Below are 17791 nucleotides of genomic sequence, written 5' to 3'. Positions count from 1 at the left end.
ATAAGTAGCTGGGCATGGTGGCACACACCTGTAATCCTAGTACTTGAGAGGCTGAGACAGGAGGATCTCAAGTTTGAGGAGAGCCTCAATAACTTATCAAGAATCTTAGCAAGCTGGGCATGGTGGCGCATGCTAGTAATCCCAGCATTTGGGAGACTGAGACAAAAGGATCTGGATTCACAGACAGCCTCAGCTACTTAGTGAGGCCCTTTGCAATTCAGTGAGACCTTGTTCCAAAAATAAAGAATAACGCCGGGCGTGGTGGCGCACGCTTGTAATCCCCGCACTTGGGAGGCAGAGACAGGATGATCAAGCAGGTTCGAAGCCAGCCGCACTGGCTTAAGAGACCCTGTTTCCAAATGAAAATATAAAAACAGGTCTGGGAGTGTAGCCGGAGGTAGAAGGGCTTCCAGGAACCCCGTTACCACCACCAAAAAAAAAAAAAAAGAAAAAAGAAAAGAATAAAAAATAGGGCTGGAGGTTTAACTCGGAGGTAGAATGCCTCTGGGTTCCATCCCTAGCACCACAATCATCATCATCATCATCTTAGCAATTTAGCAAAAGTCTTGTTTCAAAATGAAAAATAAAAAGGGATGAGGTATAGCTCAGAAACAGAATGCCCTTAGAGTCAATCCCCAATAACAATAACCATCACCACAAAAAAGTGCTGGGGAGAAATATGTTTATCCTGATATAAACTTTATACAAGGTATACATGTAATTTTTTTTGTATGTGTGTGGTATTGGGGGTAGAACCCAGGGGTTTTTCTACCTCCAGGCTACACTCCCAGACTTATTTTATACTTTATTTGGAAACAGGGTCTCACTAAATTGCTGAGAGCCTCACCAAGTAGCTGAGGCTGGCTTTGAACCTGTGCATCCTCCTGTCTCATGCTCCCAAGTGCTGGAATTACAAGTGTGCAACACCACGCCCAGCTGGTATACATGTATTTTTTATGTATCAGTTAAAAATAAATTAAAATTTAAGCTGGGTACCCTGAGACATGCCTGTAATCCCAGTACTTGGGAGACCAAAATAGGAGGATCACAGGTTTGAGGCCAGTACACAGTAACTTAGGGACAACCTGTTTCAAAAGAAATGAGGTGAATTTGTTTGAACCACCCCCCATGCCACTCCTGAATAGCATGGGGCTGTGACTGTCTTCTGTATTTCTATCTTTTTAATAAATAATTTTTAAAAAAGAAAGAAGGAAGCCGGGTGTGGTGGCACATGCGTGTAATCCCTGCCTTTGGGAGGCTAAGAGATGAGGATCACGGTTTGCAGACAGCTTCAGCTACTTAGGCCCTTTGCAACTCAGTGAGACCCTGTTTCAAAATAAAAAATAAAAAATAGGGCTGGGAGTGTAGCTTGTAGGTAGAATGCCCCTGGGTTCCATCACCAGTACCTTAAAAGAAAAATAGAAGGAAAGAATCTTACCTTATTCTTACTCACTATTTAATTTAATTTATTTCAGTGAGGTATACAACTTCACATTAAACTATTATGACCATGATGTATAATAAATGTATGGTCCCAAACAAAAATTTAATTAATTGCCATTTAGCATAAAAATTATGTGTGTCAGATAAAACACTATTTCACAAATTATCTTATTTATTTATTTATATGTTTATTTATTTATTATAGTACTGGGGGTGGAACCCAGGGGCTTCCTACCTTTGGACTATACCAATATTTTTTTTTTTATTATTTGGAAACATGGTCTTGCTGGAAACATGACTCACTGAGTTTTCGAGGCTGATTTCAAACCTATAGTTTTCCTATCTCAGCCTTCAAGTACTGTAATCACAGGCGTGCACCACCATCTCCAGCTATAAATTCTAAGCTACACCCCGAGCCCTATTTTTTCCTCCCTCCCTCTTCTCTTTCTTTCTTTCTTTCTTTCTTTCTTTCTTTCTTTCTTTCTTTCTTTCTTTTTTCTTTCTTTCTTTCTTGTGATATTGGGGATGGAACCTAGGGGGCATTGTACTTCTGAGCTATACCCCCAGCCCTCTTCCTTCCTTCCTTCCTTCCTTCCTTCCTTCCTTCCTTCCTTCCTATTACTGGGGATAGAACCTAGGGGGCATTGTACCTCTGAGCTACACCCCGAGCCCTATTTTTTTAGTCTTTTATTTTTGAAACAAGGTCTCACTGAGTTGCAAATGGGTTAAGTATCTGAGGCTCCAGGAACGGCGATCCTCCTGTCTTAGCCTCCTGAATGCTGGGATTACAAGTGTGCACCACCTCACCCGGCCTTTTTTTTCTTAATTTTTGAAACAGGGTCTCACTAAATTGTGAAGGGCCTCACTAAGTAGCTGAGGCTGGCTGTGAACTTGTGATCTTCCTGTTTCAGCCTCCCAAGTACTGGAATTACAATCATGCACCCCCCACCTTACCTTTCAACAAATTCTGTAATTGAGACTTTCTATCCAGAAGCTAGGACTAACAGTGTAATTCAAGTAACCATTCTACTAGCAAATTTACCTTTATCTCATTAAAGGGATTAAGGATAGATGGGATTAAATCCCATTAAGAGATTTCACCAATTTGGAGTAAAAGCTTGTCATAGTCCCCATGGAGTCTCACGTACTAGCAGTTTATGCAGTACATACAATCTCCAAATTTACCTCCAGCTTAGCATCCAGCTCAGCATCTGAAGCCACCACATGTTCATCTTCTTTTTTTCCTGTTGCTTTAATAAAGACCTGTTTTGTTTTCCAGTATTTCTTTTGCATTCTGCTGACTACTGACTGGTTGTCTTCTGTTCTGGGTTGCCCAAAGGAATCCATGGAGTAACTAAAAGAGACTAAAATAAAGTGTCTTAATAAATACATGTTTAGCTGGTTAATATTTAATATAACTGAAAAGTTGAAAAAATATCAATTGAATATTAATGCTCACAAACATACCAATACTTTCTTTGCATGGTCAAAATTTATAATTTTTTGTGTATATGTAGTAGTAAGGATTGAACCTAGGGGCATTTTACTTCTAAGTTTTACCCCCATCCCTATTTTATTCTTTATTTTGCAGAGGGCTTCACAAATTGCTGAGGCTGGCTGTGAACCTGTGATCCTCCTGTCTCAGCCTCTCAAGTACTGGATTACAAGGCTGGGCTACCACACCTGGCTGTAAATTTTTTTTTGTGTGGCAGTACTGGGGATGGAAATCAGGGGCAGTCTGCCTCCAAGCTATACCCCTAGCCCTATTTTTTGTTTTATATATTTTTTAAATTTTATTTATATGTGGAACATATTAAAAATGGTATACATTTTGACTGTGCTTGGTGCCCTCTCCCGCCCCAGTTCCCCTTCCCCCTCCCAACAATGAGTGTCCAGATTAACCCTGCTATATTCATACTTTTACACATATTCAGATGTAGCTCCTCCATTAATCAACCTCAGCCTTCTTCCTCTCCTATCCTTCCATTCTAGCTTTGCTGAGGTTTCCCCTCCATTATCTGGAGTCCCTCTGGTATCCCCAATGCTCCCTAGTTTGGGCATCTTAGAGAAAACCTATGTCCCTTCTCTTCCTGTACTTGGCTGATCTCATTTAATGTTCTCCAGATCTTTCCATCATCTTGCAAATGCCATGATTTTGTTCTTTTATAGCTGAATAGAATTCCATTGTGTGTATTTCCCATAATTTTGCATCTGTTGATGGAGACCTAGATTGATTCCATATTTTGGCTATTGAGAATTGTGCTGCTATGAAGATAAGTATGCATATGTTACTGTAGTTCTTTGATTTCAACCCCTTTGGAAAAATACCCAGGAGTGGTAGAGCTGGATCATATGGTGGATCTATTCCCAGTTTTGAAGGAATCTCCACACTGATCTCCATAGCAGCTGAACTACTTTGCACTCCTATCAACAGTATAAAAGAGTTCCTCTTTCCCCACATCCTCACCAGCATTTGTTGTTATTTGATTTATGTTTGCCACTCTGATTGGGGTTAGATGGAATCTTAGCATAGTTTTGATTTGCATCTCTCTGATGGCTAATGATGTTGAACATCTTTTCATGTATCTATTGGCCATCTGTATCTCTTCTTTTGTAAAGTGTCTATTCAGTTCAGTTGCCCATTTCTTGATTGGGTTATTTGTTTTGCTAGTGTAGAGTCTTTTGAGCTCTTTGTATATTCTGGATATTAGCCCTCTATCAGAGTGGTGGCAGGTAAAGATCTTCTCCCCTTCTGTAAGCTTCCTCTTTAGGTTCTTGGTGGTTTCCTTTGATGAGAAGATTTTTAGTTTTATGCCATCCCACTGGTTAATTCTTGCTTTAATTTCTTGCACTTTGGAGGTCTTGTTGAGAAAGTTACTGCCTGTGCCGGAAAATGGAAAGATCTCCCATGCTCATGGATAGGCAGAATAAATATCATCAAAATGGCATTTCTGCTAAAAGTGATCTATAGATTCAATGCAATTCCCATTAAAATACCAATGACATTCTTTTTTTTATTCCCTTTATGCATATGCTTCAGGGGCTCCTTTAATGAAACATTTATTAGGTATATGCCATATGCTGAACAAACTAATCTTTAAAGGGATTTGCAAATTTGATTTTACATTCAGAGTAAACTTTGTGTTACCAATGACATTCTTCATAGACCTAGAAAAATCATTCATGAATTTTATACGGAGAAAGACAAGACCCAGAATAGCCAAAGCAATTCTCTGCAATAAGAACCATGCAGGAGGCATCACAATCCTGGACTTCAAATTATACTATAGAGCAATAGAAGTAAAAGCAGCATGGTACTGGCACAGCAACAGGCATATTGATCAGTGGAACAGAATAGAAGATACAGAAACAGACCCACATGCCTATAGTCAATTAATCTTTGACACAGGGGCCAAACTCATATGCTGGAGAAAAGACAACCTTTTCAACAAATGGTGCTGAGAGAACTGGCTATCCATTTGTAGAAAGATGAACTAAATCTTTACCTCTCACCATGCACAGGAATCAACTCGAGATGGATCAAAGACTTAGAAATTAGACCAGAGACTGTGAAGTTATTAGAGGGGGGCATAGGCTTAATACTCCAACATACAGGCACAGGCAGTAACTTTATATTTTTGAAACAAGGTCTCACTGAGTTGCAAAAGGCCTAAGTATCTGAGGCTGTCCGTGAACCGGGATCTTCCTGTCTCAGTCTCACAAATGCTACCTGGCTATAATTATAATTTTAAAAAACAGGCCAAAAAGCCGGGCGTGGAGGCATGCACTTGTAATCCCAGCATTTGGGAGACTGAGATTGGAAGATTGCAGTTTTTGGACAGCCCCAACTACTGAGTGAGACCCTCTGCAACTTAGTAAGACCCTGTTTTAAAAATAAACAAGAAAAATAGGGCAGGGGTGTAGCTTGGAGGTCGATGCCCCTGGGTTCCATCCCCAGACCTTAAAAAAAAAAAAAAGGCAAAAAGGCCGGGCGTGGTGGCGCACGCTTGTAATCCCCGCACTTGGGAGGCGGAGACAGGAGGATCACCACGCAGGTTCAAAGCCAGCCCCGCTGGCGTAAGAGCCCCTGTTTCAAAAATATAAAATAGGTCTGGGAGTGTAGCCGGAGGTAGAAGGGCTTCCAGGAACCCCAGTACCACCAAAAAAAAAAAAAAAAAAAAAAAGGCAAAAAGATTAATGATACTTGCCAGGCATGTTGACACATGCCTGTAATCCAAGGACGTGGGAGGCTGAGACAGGAGGACCTATAAGGTTCATGGCCAGCCTCAGAAACTTAGTAAAACCCTGTTTCCAAGTAAAAGAATAAAATAGGAAGCCGAGTATGGTGGGGCACGCTTGTAACCCTAGTACTCAGGAGGCTGGGACAAGAGGATCGCAGGTTCATATCCATCGGCTACCTAGTTAGGCTCTCTGCAACTTAATGAGACCTTGTTTCAAAGTAAAGAATAAAAAATAGAGCTGGGGTTGTAACTCAGAGGTAGGATGCCCCTGGGTTCAATCCCTAGTATTGCAAAAAAAAAAAAAAAAAAAAAGAAAGAAAAGAAAAAAAGAAAAAAAAGAATAAAATTGGGCTGTGGGTCTATGGGTGTAGCTCAGAGATAGAATGCTCTTGGGTTCTATCTCCAGTATAACAATAAAAACGAAACTAAGAGCCATCATAATCCCAGTGCATGGGAGGCTGAGACGGGAGGATCTCAGGTTCATGGCCGGCCTTAGCAAGTTAGTGAGGCTCTCTACAACTTAGTGAGACCCTGTTTCAAAATAAAGAATAAAAAATAGGGCTGGGGATATAGCTCAGAGGTAGAATGTCCCTGAGTTCAATCCCTAGTACTGCCAAAAAAAAAAAAAAGAATTATTATATTTATTTTGTTTTGTGGTACTGGGCATTGAACCTAGGAGCATTCTACCTTCGAGCTAAATCTCCAACCCTATCTTATCAGAGTGTGTGTGTGTGTGTGTGTGTGTGTGTGTGTGTGTGTGTGTTACTGGAGATGGAACCCAGAAGCATCTACCTATTAGCTACACCCCCAGCCTTATTTTATTTTTCTTATTTTGAAACAAGGTCTCATTAGATTGATGAGGGCCTCATTAAGTTACTGAGGCTGGCCAAGAACCTGTGACCCTCTTGTCTCAGCCTCCCAAGTACTGAGATTACAAGCATGCACCACCATGCTCGGCTTATTTTTATTTTGAAACAAGATCTTGCTAGGTTTAAGAGAATCTCACTACTTGCTGAGGCTATCCTCAAACCTGCAATCCTCCTGTCTCAGACTCACAAGTACTGGGATTACAGCTGTGTACCACATCATCTGGCTACTTATATTAACTTTGGCTAGGCAACAAAACTGATTAATTCTATTATGATTTTGTGGAAATAATCTTATTTGATCAGTCTTTATTAGTATTAGGTGGGGCTGCTGGGGATTGAGCCCAGGGGATTCTGCCTCTGGACTATACTCCCAGCTTTATTTTATATTTTGAAACAGGGTCTCACTAAGTTTTTGAGGGCCTCACTAAATTGCTGATATTGGCCACAAACCTGTGATCTTCCTATCTCAGCCTCCCAAGTACTGGGATTACAGGTATGCACCATGACATCTGGTAGTATTCTTTATTAGTTTCTTATTTTTGCTTCTCTAATGAGTGTAAATGAAGAAACGTATACATACATTTTTATATTTTTAATTTCCTTAGGAAAGTTTTTTATAGTTATAATTTATTTATTGTGGTGCTGAAGATGGAACCCAGCAGCATTCTACCTTGGAACTACACCTACCCTGGCCCTTTAAAAATTTTTCTTCTTATTATTATTTTGAAGCAGGATATCCCTAATGCTGAGGATCTCACTAAATTTCTTTCTTTTTTTTTTTTGGCCTGTTTGTTTTGGTGGTACTGGGGTTCCTGGAAGCCCTTCTACCTCCGGGCTACACTCCCAGACCTATTTTTACATTTTTTTTTTATTCGGAAACAGGGTCTCCTAAGCCAGCGCGCGCGCCTGGCTTCGAACCTGCGCGATCCTCCTGTCTCTGCCTCCCAAGCGCGGGGATTACAAGCGTGCGCCACCACGCCCAGCAGGATCTCACTAAATTTCTAAGGCTAGCCTCAAACCAGCAATCATCCTGTTTCCACTTTCTAAGTACTGGGAGTACAAGTGTGTGCCACCACATCCATTTTATACTCTTCTTTAAAAATCACTTAAAAATTACTTTAAGAGCTGGGTGTGGTGGCATGCTTGTAATCCCAGTACTTGGGAGGCTGAGACTGGAGGATCAAAGGTTTTCAGCCAACCTCAGCTACTAAGTGAGGCCCTCTGCAATTTAGGAGCCCTGTTTATAAATAAATAAATAAGGCTGAGAAGCTGGGCGTGGTGGTGCACACTTGTAATCCCAACATTTGGGAGGCTGAGACTGGAGGATCATGCAGTTTGTGGACAGCCTCAGCTATTTAGTGAGGCCCTCTGCAACTTAGTGTGACCCTGTATAAAAAAATAAAGAATAAAAATAGGGCAGGGGCTGTAGCTTGGCAATCGAATACCCCTGGGTTCCATTCCCAGATCCGCAAAAAAAAAAAAAAAAAAAAGGAAACCACAAATAGGTACCTCAGACAGACTTTAAATTAAAAAAGATTGTAAAGAAAATCCATCTTGGAAGCAGTCAGGAAAAAATGGCATATTACACCTAGGGGGAAAAAAAGTACAAGTCAAAGGTGAATTCTTAACAAAAACATTAAGTTAGACTAAATAGGCCACATGTAAGGCACTGAAAGAAAAAAAAAAAACTGCTAACCCATAATTATACATTTATTGAAACTACCCTTTAAAAATAAAAGCAAGCTGGGTGCAGTGGCACATGCTTGTAATCCCAAACCTAAGACAAAATCACAGATTCAAGGCTAGTGCATGTAACTTAGGAAGATACAGCTTTTTAAAAAGTTTTTAATTTCTAACTTATTTTTTGTGGTTCTAGGGATTAACCTAGGGACATTCTGCCTATGAGCTGCATTCCCAACCCTATTTTATTTTTTATTTTGAAACGGGGTCTCACTAAGTTGTGGAGGGCCTCAATAGTTACCGAGTCTAACAATAAACCTGCGATCCTCCTGTCTCAGCCTCACAAATACTAGGATTACAGGCATCCACCACCATGCCTGGCTAGGAAGACCTGGTTTGAAAATTAAAATAAAAAGGGCTGGAGGTATAGATCACAGGTAAATGTCCCTGAGTTCAATCCCCAGTACCACAAGAGGACAGAGGGGGAGCAAAGGAGAAACATTCCAGACAAACACTTGAATTTATGGCCAGGGTACTTTAACATTCAGCTAGCCATGGAGGCACATGCCTGTAATCCTAGTACTTGGGAGGCTGAGAGAGGAGGATCACAGGTTCAAGGATAGCTTCAGTAACTAAGAGAAACTAAGCTTCAGCAACTTAGACCCTGTTTCAAAATAAAAAAATAAAAAGAGCTGGAGGGAGCCAGGCATGGTGGCACACACTTGTAATCCCAGCATTCAGGAGGCTAAGACAAGAGGATTGCAGTTCACGAACAGCCTCAGCTACTTAGTGAAGCCCTTTGTAACTCAGTGAGACCCTGTTCCAAAATAAAGAATAAAATATAGGGCTGGGGGTGTAGCTCAGAGGTAGAATGCCCCTGGGTTCCATCTCTAGTACTGCCAAAAAATAAAAGAGCTGGAGGTGTGTAACTCAGAAGTACAATGCCATGTGTTCAATCACATCTCAAAAAAAAAAAAAAAAGTTAACATTCCATCTGGGGAGGTGCAGCTCAACAGTAGAGCAAGTGCCTAGGATGCTCGATGCTCTGAGTTTGGTTCTCAGCGCTGGGGGGTCGGGGGAAGGCTAACATTTAATAGATAGAGAAAATGTGGCATAGCAGAATACTATCCAGCCACTAAAAGGAAATCCTGTCATTGTGACAACATGGATGAGCTTGGAGGATATGACGCTAAGTGAAATAAGCCAGCCAGGCACAGGAAGACAAGTATAGCAGGTTAACGTCTCCTGGTCTTGCTCTGTGATTCTGCTTGTCATCACACCACCTTCTCCTCCTCTGGCCTTTTGGCCTCCCTTTCACAAGGACCCTTGATCCAGAAGACTATCCCTATGGCAAGATCTTTAATCCTCTCTCAAAGTCTCCTTTGCCACAGAAGGTAACATGGTTCAAGGAGGTCATTCTTCTACTACACCATTTAGTTTTTTTACTTTTTTTTTTTTTTGGTGGTACTGGGGTTCCTGGAAACCCTTCTACCTCCGGGCTACACTCCCAGACCTATTTCTTTTTACATTTTTATTTGGAAACAGGGTCTCCTAAACCAGCACATGCAGCTGGCTTCGAACCTGCACAATCCTCCTGTCTCTGCCTCCCAAGTGCGGGGATTACAAGCGTGCGCCACCACGCCCGGCCTCGGTTTTTTTTTTTTTATTGCGGTACTGGGGATGGAACCCAGGGGCATTGTACCTTCGAGCTACACCCGCAACCCTTATTATTCTTTGTTTTGAAACAGAATCTCATTGAGTTGCAAAGGGCCTAAGTAGCTGAGACTGTCCGAGAATCTTGATTCTCCTGTCTCAGCCTCCCAAATGCTGGGACTACAGGCATGCACCACCATGCCCGGCTAGTTTTCATTCTTATTTAGCAAAAGAACTAGCTCCAGTAATTTCCTCAGGAAAGGTACTTGGTAGATGTATGTGCGTGTGCGTGGTACTGGAAATAGAATACAGGTGCATTCTACCTCTGAGCTACACCCCAGCCCTATTTCTTATTCTTTATTTTGAAACGGGGTCTCACTAAATTGCAGACGGCCTCACTAAGTTGCTGAGGCTGGAGGAACCTGGGATCCTCCTGCCCCAGCCTCCCAAAGACTGAGATTACGAGTGTACCACCACACCCAGCTTTTCCCCATTGTTCTTTTTTTTTTTTTTAAAAAGGCCACTTTATGCTAATGAACTCACAAAGGGTAATATCACAACAGCTGATTTGAGGAGGCCATATAAACATTTGCCCAGGCCCAAATCTGTCAACTCAGTGAGCTTCTACAGTTAGAATAACCTCCTCCATTGATGCAATGAAGCTATTGATATGGAGAGGCTTAATGTGTGATTTTACATAGGACACTTTCATTACCAATGACATTTTCATTCTAAAGTAACTTAGAGCCAACTTTCTGTTTCTTCAGTTTGAACTTCTTGACTAGACCAATCCATTTGCAATTCTGCAGTTTCAGCACTTCACTGAAACCTTCACTGAGCTTCACAACACTCGTTCTGGGCACACTCCAAACACTATTTTATCTCAAAAAAGCACGGGCCACTGGACTGCTGCTGCTGCTGTTGTGCCAACTGAGGCTCCTGGTAAGTGATGTCAGGCCTGGCAGGCTCACTGCTACTTCCTCCACTAAAGCCCCCCAGTGATGGCATGACTTAGTGTGTGTCCGACCGCAGAGCCCGCGGCCACACCAGCTGCAGTGGTTGCCATCTGGGCATCAGACCTGGCTGCCAGGGCGCAGCTGCAGGTGAGCCCACTGCAGATGGTGGGGCTGCGGCTGCTGGCCCAGGTGCAGCCCTCATCTGAGGGGCCTGGCTGGCAGGAGGGCCATACGGGAAGTGCAGCTTTGGCTTCCACGTGGCATCTTTATCTTCAGCACAATAGCTCGGCATCTGGAAATGTCAAACTCTACCTTCCCCATTGTTTCCTAACATTGGTTTCATGATGGGAATTTTCATGCTAGTCTGATTATTGTTCCTTTGAAGATGGTCTGTATTATTTCTCTAGAAGCTTTCAGGATCTATTCTTTATTCTCAGAGGTTTGGAATTTCAAAATGATGTGTTTAGATTTGATCTGAAGCAAACCATTTCAAATTTATAGCATAATACAATAACCATTTTATTATGTCCATGAAACTTGTAGGCCACAGCGAGGTAGGTTGTTGAGCAGTTGGAGGTAACTCAGCAGCTGGTCAGCAGGGCCCGCTGCAGTCTGGTGGAGGTTTTCCACTCACAGGTCTTCTGGTGTCCAGCTTAGGATGGCTCTGGGCAGTGCTCAGCAGAGATGACGACTGCACTCATTCCCACGCCTTCTGTGTGTCCTGGGATTTAAGGCTTTGTAATGGGCATATATGCTCCTGACCTTGTGAAAAGATTGTTCCTTTGATTCATTATGAGTATCCTTCTTTACTCCTATTAATGCATTTAGTTTTCTTTCTTTTTTTGTGGTACTGGGGATGGAACCCAGGGGCTTTCTATCTCCAGGCTACATTTCCAAACCTATTTCATATTTTATTTGGAAACAGTGTCTCACTAAGTTGCTGAGAGCCTAAGTAGCTGAGGCTGGCTTTAAACTTGCAGGATCCTCCTGTCTCAGCCTCCCAAGTACTGGGATTACAAAAGTGCACCACCACTCCTGACATTTAATATTTTATTATTATTTATTTATAATAATATTTTATTTATATATTTATTTATACAATATTTTATTTATAATACTATTTATTATTATTTATTATGACGATTTATTATTATTATTATTATATTTTTGCAGTACCGGGAATGAAACCCAGGGGCATGCTACCTCTGAGCCACACCCCAACCCTATTTTTAGCATTTTATTTTATTTTTTGCAGGTCTGGAGATGGAACCCAGGGGCATTTGACGTCCAAGCTACACCCCCTGCCCTATTTTTAAAAATTCTTTATTTTGAAACAGGGTCTTACTGAGTTGCAGAGGGCCTCACTACATAGCTGAGGCTGTCCGCGAACCGTGATCCTCCAGTTTCAGCCTCCCAAATGCTGGGATTACAAGTGTAAACCACCGTGCCTGGCTAGTATTTTATTTTTGAAACAGGGTCTTGCTGAGTTACAAAGAGCCTCGCTACATAGCTGAGTCTATCCACAAACTGATCCTCCGGTCTCTGACTCCTGAATGCTGGGTACAAGCATGTGTCACCAGACCTGGCCATTTAGTCTTATTTTCTATTTCATTCATATTAATAGTAATATACTGTCTTTCCTTTGAATTTTTTTTCGTAACTAGAGACTGAACTCAGGGACATTCTACCTCTGAGCTACACCCCCAGCCCTATTTATTTTATTCTTTATTTTGTAACAAGGTCTGAGTTGTAAAGAGCCTACGTAGCGGAGGCTGTCCAGGAACCGTGATCCTCCTGTCTCAGCCTATTCATTATTTATTTTATTTTATTTTTGCGGGTCTGGGAACGGAACTCAGGGGCATTTGACCTCTGAGATACATCCTGCCCTATTTTTATTCTTTATTTTTTATTTTTATTTTATTTTATTATTACTAGGTTTTTTTTTGTGGTACTGGGGGTGGAACCCAAGGGCTTTTCTACCTCAGGGCTATTCTCCCAGACCAATTTTATACTTTATTTGGAAACAGGGTCTCACTAAGTTGCTGAGATCCTCACTCAGTAGCTGAGGCTGGCTTTGAAACTGTGCAATCCTCCTGTTTCAGCCTCCCAAGCACTGGGATTACAAGCGTGAGCCACCACGCTGGGCCTTTCATTCTTAATTTGGAGACAGGGTCCCACTAAGTTCAGGGGGCCTAAGTAGCTGAGGCTGTCCGCAAACTATGATTTTCTAGTCTTAGCCTCCCAAATGCTTATTCTTTATTTTGAAACAGGGTCTCACTAAGTAGCTGAGGCTATCTGCAAACCATGATCCTCTGGTCTCAGCCTCCTGAATGCTGGCATTACAAGTGTGTGCCATCACTCTCGGTCTATTCTTTATTTTGAAACAGTCTCACTAAGTTGTGGAGGAGCTCGCTAAGTAGCTGATGCTGGCCAAGAACCTGCGATCCTCCTGTCTCCGCCTCCCAAGTACTGGAATTACGAACACACCCAGTCCTTTGAAGTATTTATATGTGTGTGTGTGTGTGTGTGTGTGTGTTACTGGGAACTGAACCCAGGGACATTCTACCTCTCAGCTTGTTTGGTTACTGAGATATTAGGACAGGACTACAGTAGTTGAAAGACACCAGAACTGGTATAATCTAAATGAGCTGAAATTTCCAAATAGCCCCAATAAGGAAATCAGTTTCACGCATGTATTAAATGCCAGTTTTAAACCAGGTGTGGTGGCGCATGCTTGTAATCCCAGCATTCAGGAGGCTGAGACCGGAGGAGCGCGGTTCGCAGACAGCCTCAGCTACTTATAGTGAGGCACTCCGCAACTTAGTGAGACCCTGTTTCAAAATAAAGATAATAGGGCAGAGGGTGTAGCTCGGAGGTTGAATGCCCTTGGGCTCCATCCCCAAACCCACACACACACACACAAAAAGCCAGCTTTGCTTTGGGTTACATTTGGCACTGCAATTATAACACCAATGAGATGCTGATATGGGAAAATCCAAGTAAATTAAATGCAAACCTGTGTTTATCTAAAGTGGAATATGTCAATTATATATCATGATTCAAGCAGAGTTCCACACAAATCCCATACTAAGCAGATAAACTGCCCACACAGAAGTTATCATCTTGACAATGTTTTTTTTTTTTTTTTTCTTTTCAGTACTGGGGATGGAACCCAGGGGCATTCTATCTACGAGCTACACCCCTAGCCCTATTTTTTATTCTTTATTTTGAAGCAGGGTCTCACTGAGTTGCATAGGGCCTAAGTAGCTGAGGCTGGCTGACCTTGTCTGTGAGCCTCCTGTCTCAGCCTCCCAAATGCTAGGATTACAAGTGTACGCCACCACACCAGGTACCGGCTTAATATTCTTATAAAAGGACCGGAGCTAAGTAATTTTTAAAAAATAACTCAAGATTACATAAAAGGTACTTTTCTCAGTGGGCACTTAAGATATTTAAAAGTTGTGGATTATCTTAGTATTACTAATTGCTAAAACAAACACCATTATATTTTTAGATCCTGTAACTTTTTTTTTTTTGCAATATTTAGGATTGAATCCAGGGTCTTACACATGCTAGTCTACTACTGAGCCACATCCTCAATCCGTTACCTTTCTTTTTGTGTGTGTGTGTGTGTGTGTGTGTGTGTGTGTGTATACATTGTACTGGAGATTGAACTCAGGGGCATGGTACCTCTGAGCTACAACCCCAGCCCTATTTTTATTTTTTAATTTGAAACAGGGCCTCACTAAGTTGCTGAGGCTGGCTGTGAACCTGTAATCCTCCTGTCTTAGCCTCCCAGGTACTGGGATTACCAAGCATGTGCCACCGTGCCTGTCTCTCACTCCCTTATTTTGAGACAGGGTCTTACCAGGTTGCCCAGGCTAGCTCTAAACTTGAAATCCTCCTGCTTCAGCTTTCAAAGTAGCTGTGATTACGGGTATACACCACTATGCCAGCTAAGGTCCTTAAAAAAAAAACCCAAATTATTTTACTTTTTTTTCATTTTTTGGTACTGGGGATTGAATTCAAGAACATTCTATGAGCTATACACCCAGCCCAATTTTATTTCTACTTTGAAAGAGGGTCTCGCTAAATTGCTATGGTTGCCTTGAACCTACTAGGATTACAGGCATGCAGATCTTAATTTTTTTTTTTTTTTTTGTGGTACTGGGGTTCCTGGAAACCTTTCTACCTCCGGGCTACACTCCTAGACCTATTTTATACATTTTTATTTGGAAACAGGGTCTCTTAAGCCAGTGAGCATTTTGGGGATCAATAAAGTATTTTTCTTTTCTTTCTTCTTCTTCTTTTTTTTTTTTTTTGCAGTACTGGTTGGTTATGGAACCCAGGGGCATTCTACCTCCAAGCAACACCCCCAGCCTTATTTTTTATTCTTTTATTTTGAAACAGGGTTTCACTGAGTTGCAAAGTTACTAAGAAGCTGAGGCTGCCTGCAAACTGTGATCATCTAGTCTCAGCCTCCCAAATGCTGGGATTACAAGTGTGCGCCACCACGCCCGGCTAATTTTTTTTTTTTTTTTTCCTGCGGGTCTGGGAATGGAACCCAGGGGCATTTGACCTCTGAGCTACACCTCCTGCCCTATTTTTTATTCTTTATTTTGAAACAGGGTCTCACTGAGTTGCGGAGGGCCTCACTAAATTAGCTGAGGCTGTCTGCGAACTGTGGGTCTCAGCCTCCTGAATGCTGGGATTACAAGCGTGTGCCACCATGCCCAGCTCAATAAAGTATTTTAAAATTAGGATATATCTATATATTTTTTTTCGGTGCTGAGGGCCTAAGTAGCTGAGGCTATCTGCAAACCGAGATCCTCCTGTTTCAGCCTTCCAAATGCTGGGATTACAAGAGTGCATCACTGCTTTTTTTTTTTTTTTTTTTTTTTGGTACTGGGGGATTGAACTCAGGGACATTCTACCCCTGATCTACACCCCAACTCTATTTTTTTTTTTTTTGAAATAGGGTCTTGCTAAATCACTAAGAATCTTACTGAGTTGCTGAGGTTGGTCTCAGTATATTGCTGAGGCTTGTCTCAAGCCTGTGATCCTCGTGTCTAAGCCTCCCAAGTACTGGGATTACAGACATGTGCTTCCACATCTGGCAGATCTGTACAACTTTTTAGAGATAACACTATATATACGTACTAGACCACACTATAGTATAAATCTGACTTTCATATGCACTAGGAAACTAACAACTTTGTGGGACTTGCTTCATTCTGTTGGCCTGAAATACTGAAATATTGTAGATTCAACAGTATTTCCAAGGTATGCTTATCCAAAATTGGAGTTGGACTATAGTCCCAAAAACCATAATCCAGAATATTGAAATTCCAAAAGATCACAATCTCGAAACTTGGTTGGGTTTAGTGGCACATGCCTGTAATCCCAGTACTTAAGAGGCTGAGATGTATGGATCCCAGGTTTGAGGCCAGCTCTATCGATTTAGCTGAGACAGGAGGATTGTGGGTTGGTGGCCAGCCTCAGCAACTTGTGAGGCCCTCCACAACTTAGTGAGACCCTGTTTCAAAGTAAAGAATAAAATAAACTGGGTGTGGTGGTGCATGCTTTATAATCCCAGTATTTGGGAGGCTGAGACAGGCAGACTGTGCCCAACCTCAGCTACTTAGTAAGGTCCTTTGCAACTTATGGAGACCTTGTTTCAAAATAAGGTATAAAAAATAAGGCTGGGGGTATAGTTTGAAGGTAGAATGACCTTTGGTTTCATCCCTAGTACTGCAAAAAATAAAAAGTAAAAAGTTAGAATGCCCAATTCAATTCCCTGTACCACACACTTGCCCCCACCCCAATACTTGGGAGGCTGTGACAGGAGGTTTACAGGTTTGAGGCCAGCCTCATTAATTTAGTGAGGTCCTCCACACATAATGAGTATGTATGTATGTATGTATGTATGTATGTATTTATTTTTTTTTTATGGTATTGGAGATTGAACCCAGGGTCATTCTAATTCTGAATTACACTCCCAGCCCTGTTTTTTAGTCTTTATTTTAAAAAAGGTTCTTAATTAAATTGCAGAAAGCCTCACTAAGTAGCTGAGGCTGACGGAAAACCTGTGATCTTACTGGCTCATCCTTCCAAATGCTGGGATTACACGCATTCGTCACCACGCCCAGCTTTAGAAAGTGACTTTTAAAGTTAAATACCAGATCTAAGCAGAAGTCTGAAAAGCTTTATTTCAGAAAAAAAAAAAGGCAAAACTTAAGGGATGAATAAAAAACAGATGTCACTCCACGGTAGAGTGTCACCGACTTCAGTTCCCAATACTGCAAATAATAATAATGCTTTGCCTGGCAATTATAATTACTATCAGAACAAGGCCTTATACATAGCTGTTTCAATGGCTAGATGTACAATCATTCTGCACTATGAAATATAGAGTTCAGAGAATACTAGGTACGTTAGGCACAATAACATATAAAACGATTTCATATTTTGGTCATATAAATACATATATGTAGCCAAGCGTGGTGGCGCACACTTGTAATTCCCGTACTTGGGAGGCTGAGACAGGAGGAAAGCAGGTTTGCGGACAGCCTTAGCTACTTGGTGGGGCCTCCGCAACTTAGTGAGATTCCGTTTCAAAATAAGAAATAAAATAAGACTGGGGGTGTAGATCAGAGATAAGAAGGCCCCTGGGTTCAATCCTCTGTACTGAAAAAAAAAAAAAAGCATTTGATATTTGACAGATAAATGGGTAATTAAGTCCTACTAAAGGATATGGCACCTGTGGCTACTCCATAAATACCGATGTGAAGATTAAAGTAAATCGCCTGACAGTCCAATGACGTTGTCGTAATCAAGTAAATCGATATACATAAGACTTAGGAAAATAATGTAAGCCACGGAGAAACGTTACCTGCCCAACAGCTGTGTCAAGGACCCATAGTTTATAACAGCTTTTACGCCCTGTGCG

General features: G+C 41.6%; 1 protein-coding gene and 1 pseudogene across 2 annotated transcripts in view; both read right to left on the bottom strand.

Moving 5' to 3' along the window:
• ICA1L (islet cell autoantigen 1 like) overlaps positions 1 to 2790 on the bottom strand; it is a gene marked incomplete at both ends in the record, with an annotated part of 44412 nt that extends 41622 nt beyond the window's left edge. Inside the window, one exon of the mRNA XM_080690342.1 lies at positions 2629 to 2790. Coding sequence (XP_080546468.1) covers positions 2629 to 2790 — 162 coding nt within the window. The remainder of the gene's footprint in view (positions 1 to 2628) is intronic.
• A 7877-nt stretch (positions 2791 to 10667) lies between these two features.
• LOC308258670 (coiled-coil-helix-coiled-coil-helix domain-containing protein 2-like) lies at positions 10668 to 11106 on the bottom strand (annotated as a pseudogene). Its single transcript has one exon. The product of its transcript is annotated as a coiled-coil-helix-coiled-coil-helix domain-containing protein 2-like (transcript).
• Between the last annotated feature and the right edge of the window lie 6685 nt (positions 11107 to 17791).

The sequence above is a fragment of the Muscardinus avellanarius genome, assembly GCF_963383645.1.
Source record: "Muscardinus avellanarius genome assembly, chromosome: 2".
NCBI lineage: Eukaryota > Metazoa > Chordata > Mammalia > Rodentia > Gliridae > Muscardinus > Muscardinus avellanarius.
Note: the sequence above shows the minus strand (reverse complement) of the source record. Positions and strands in the feature narration are given on the sequence as shown.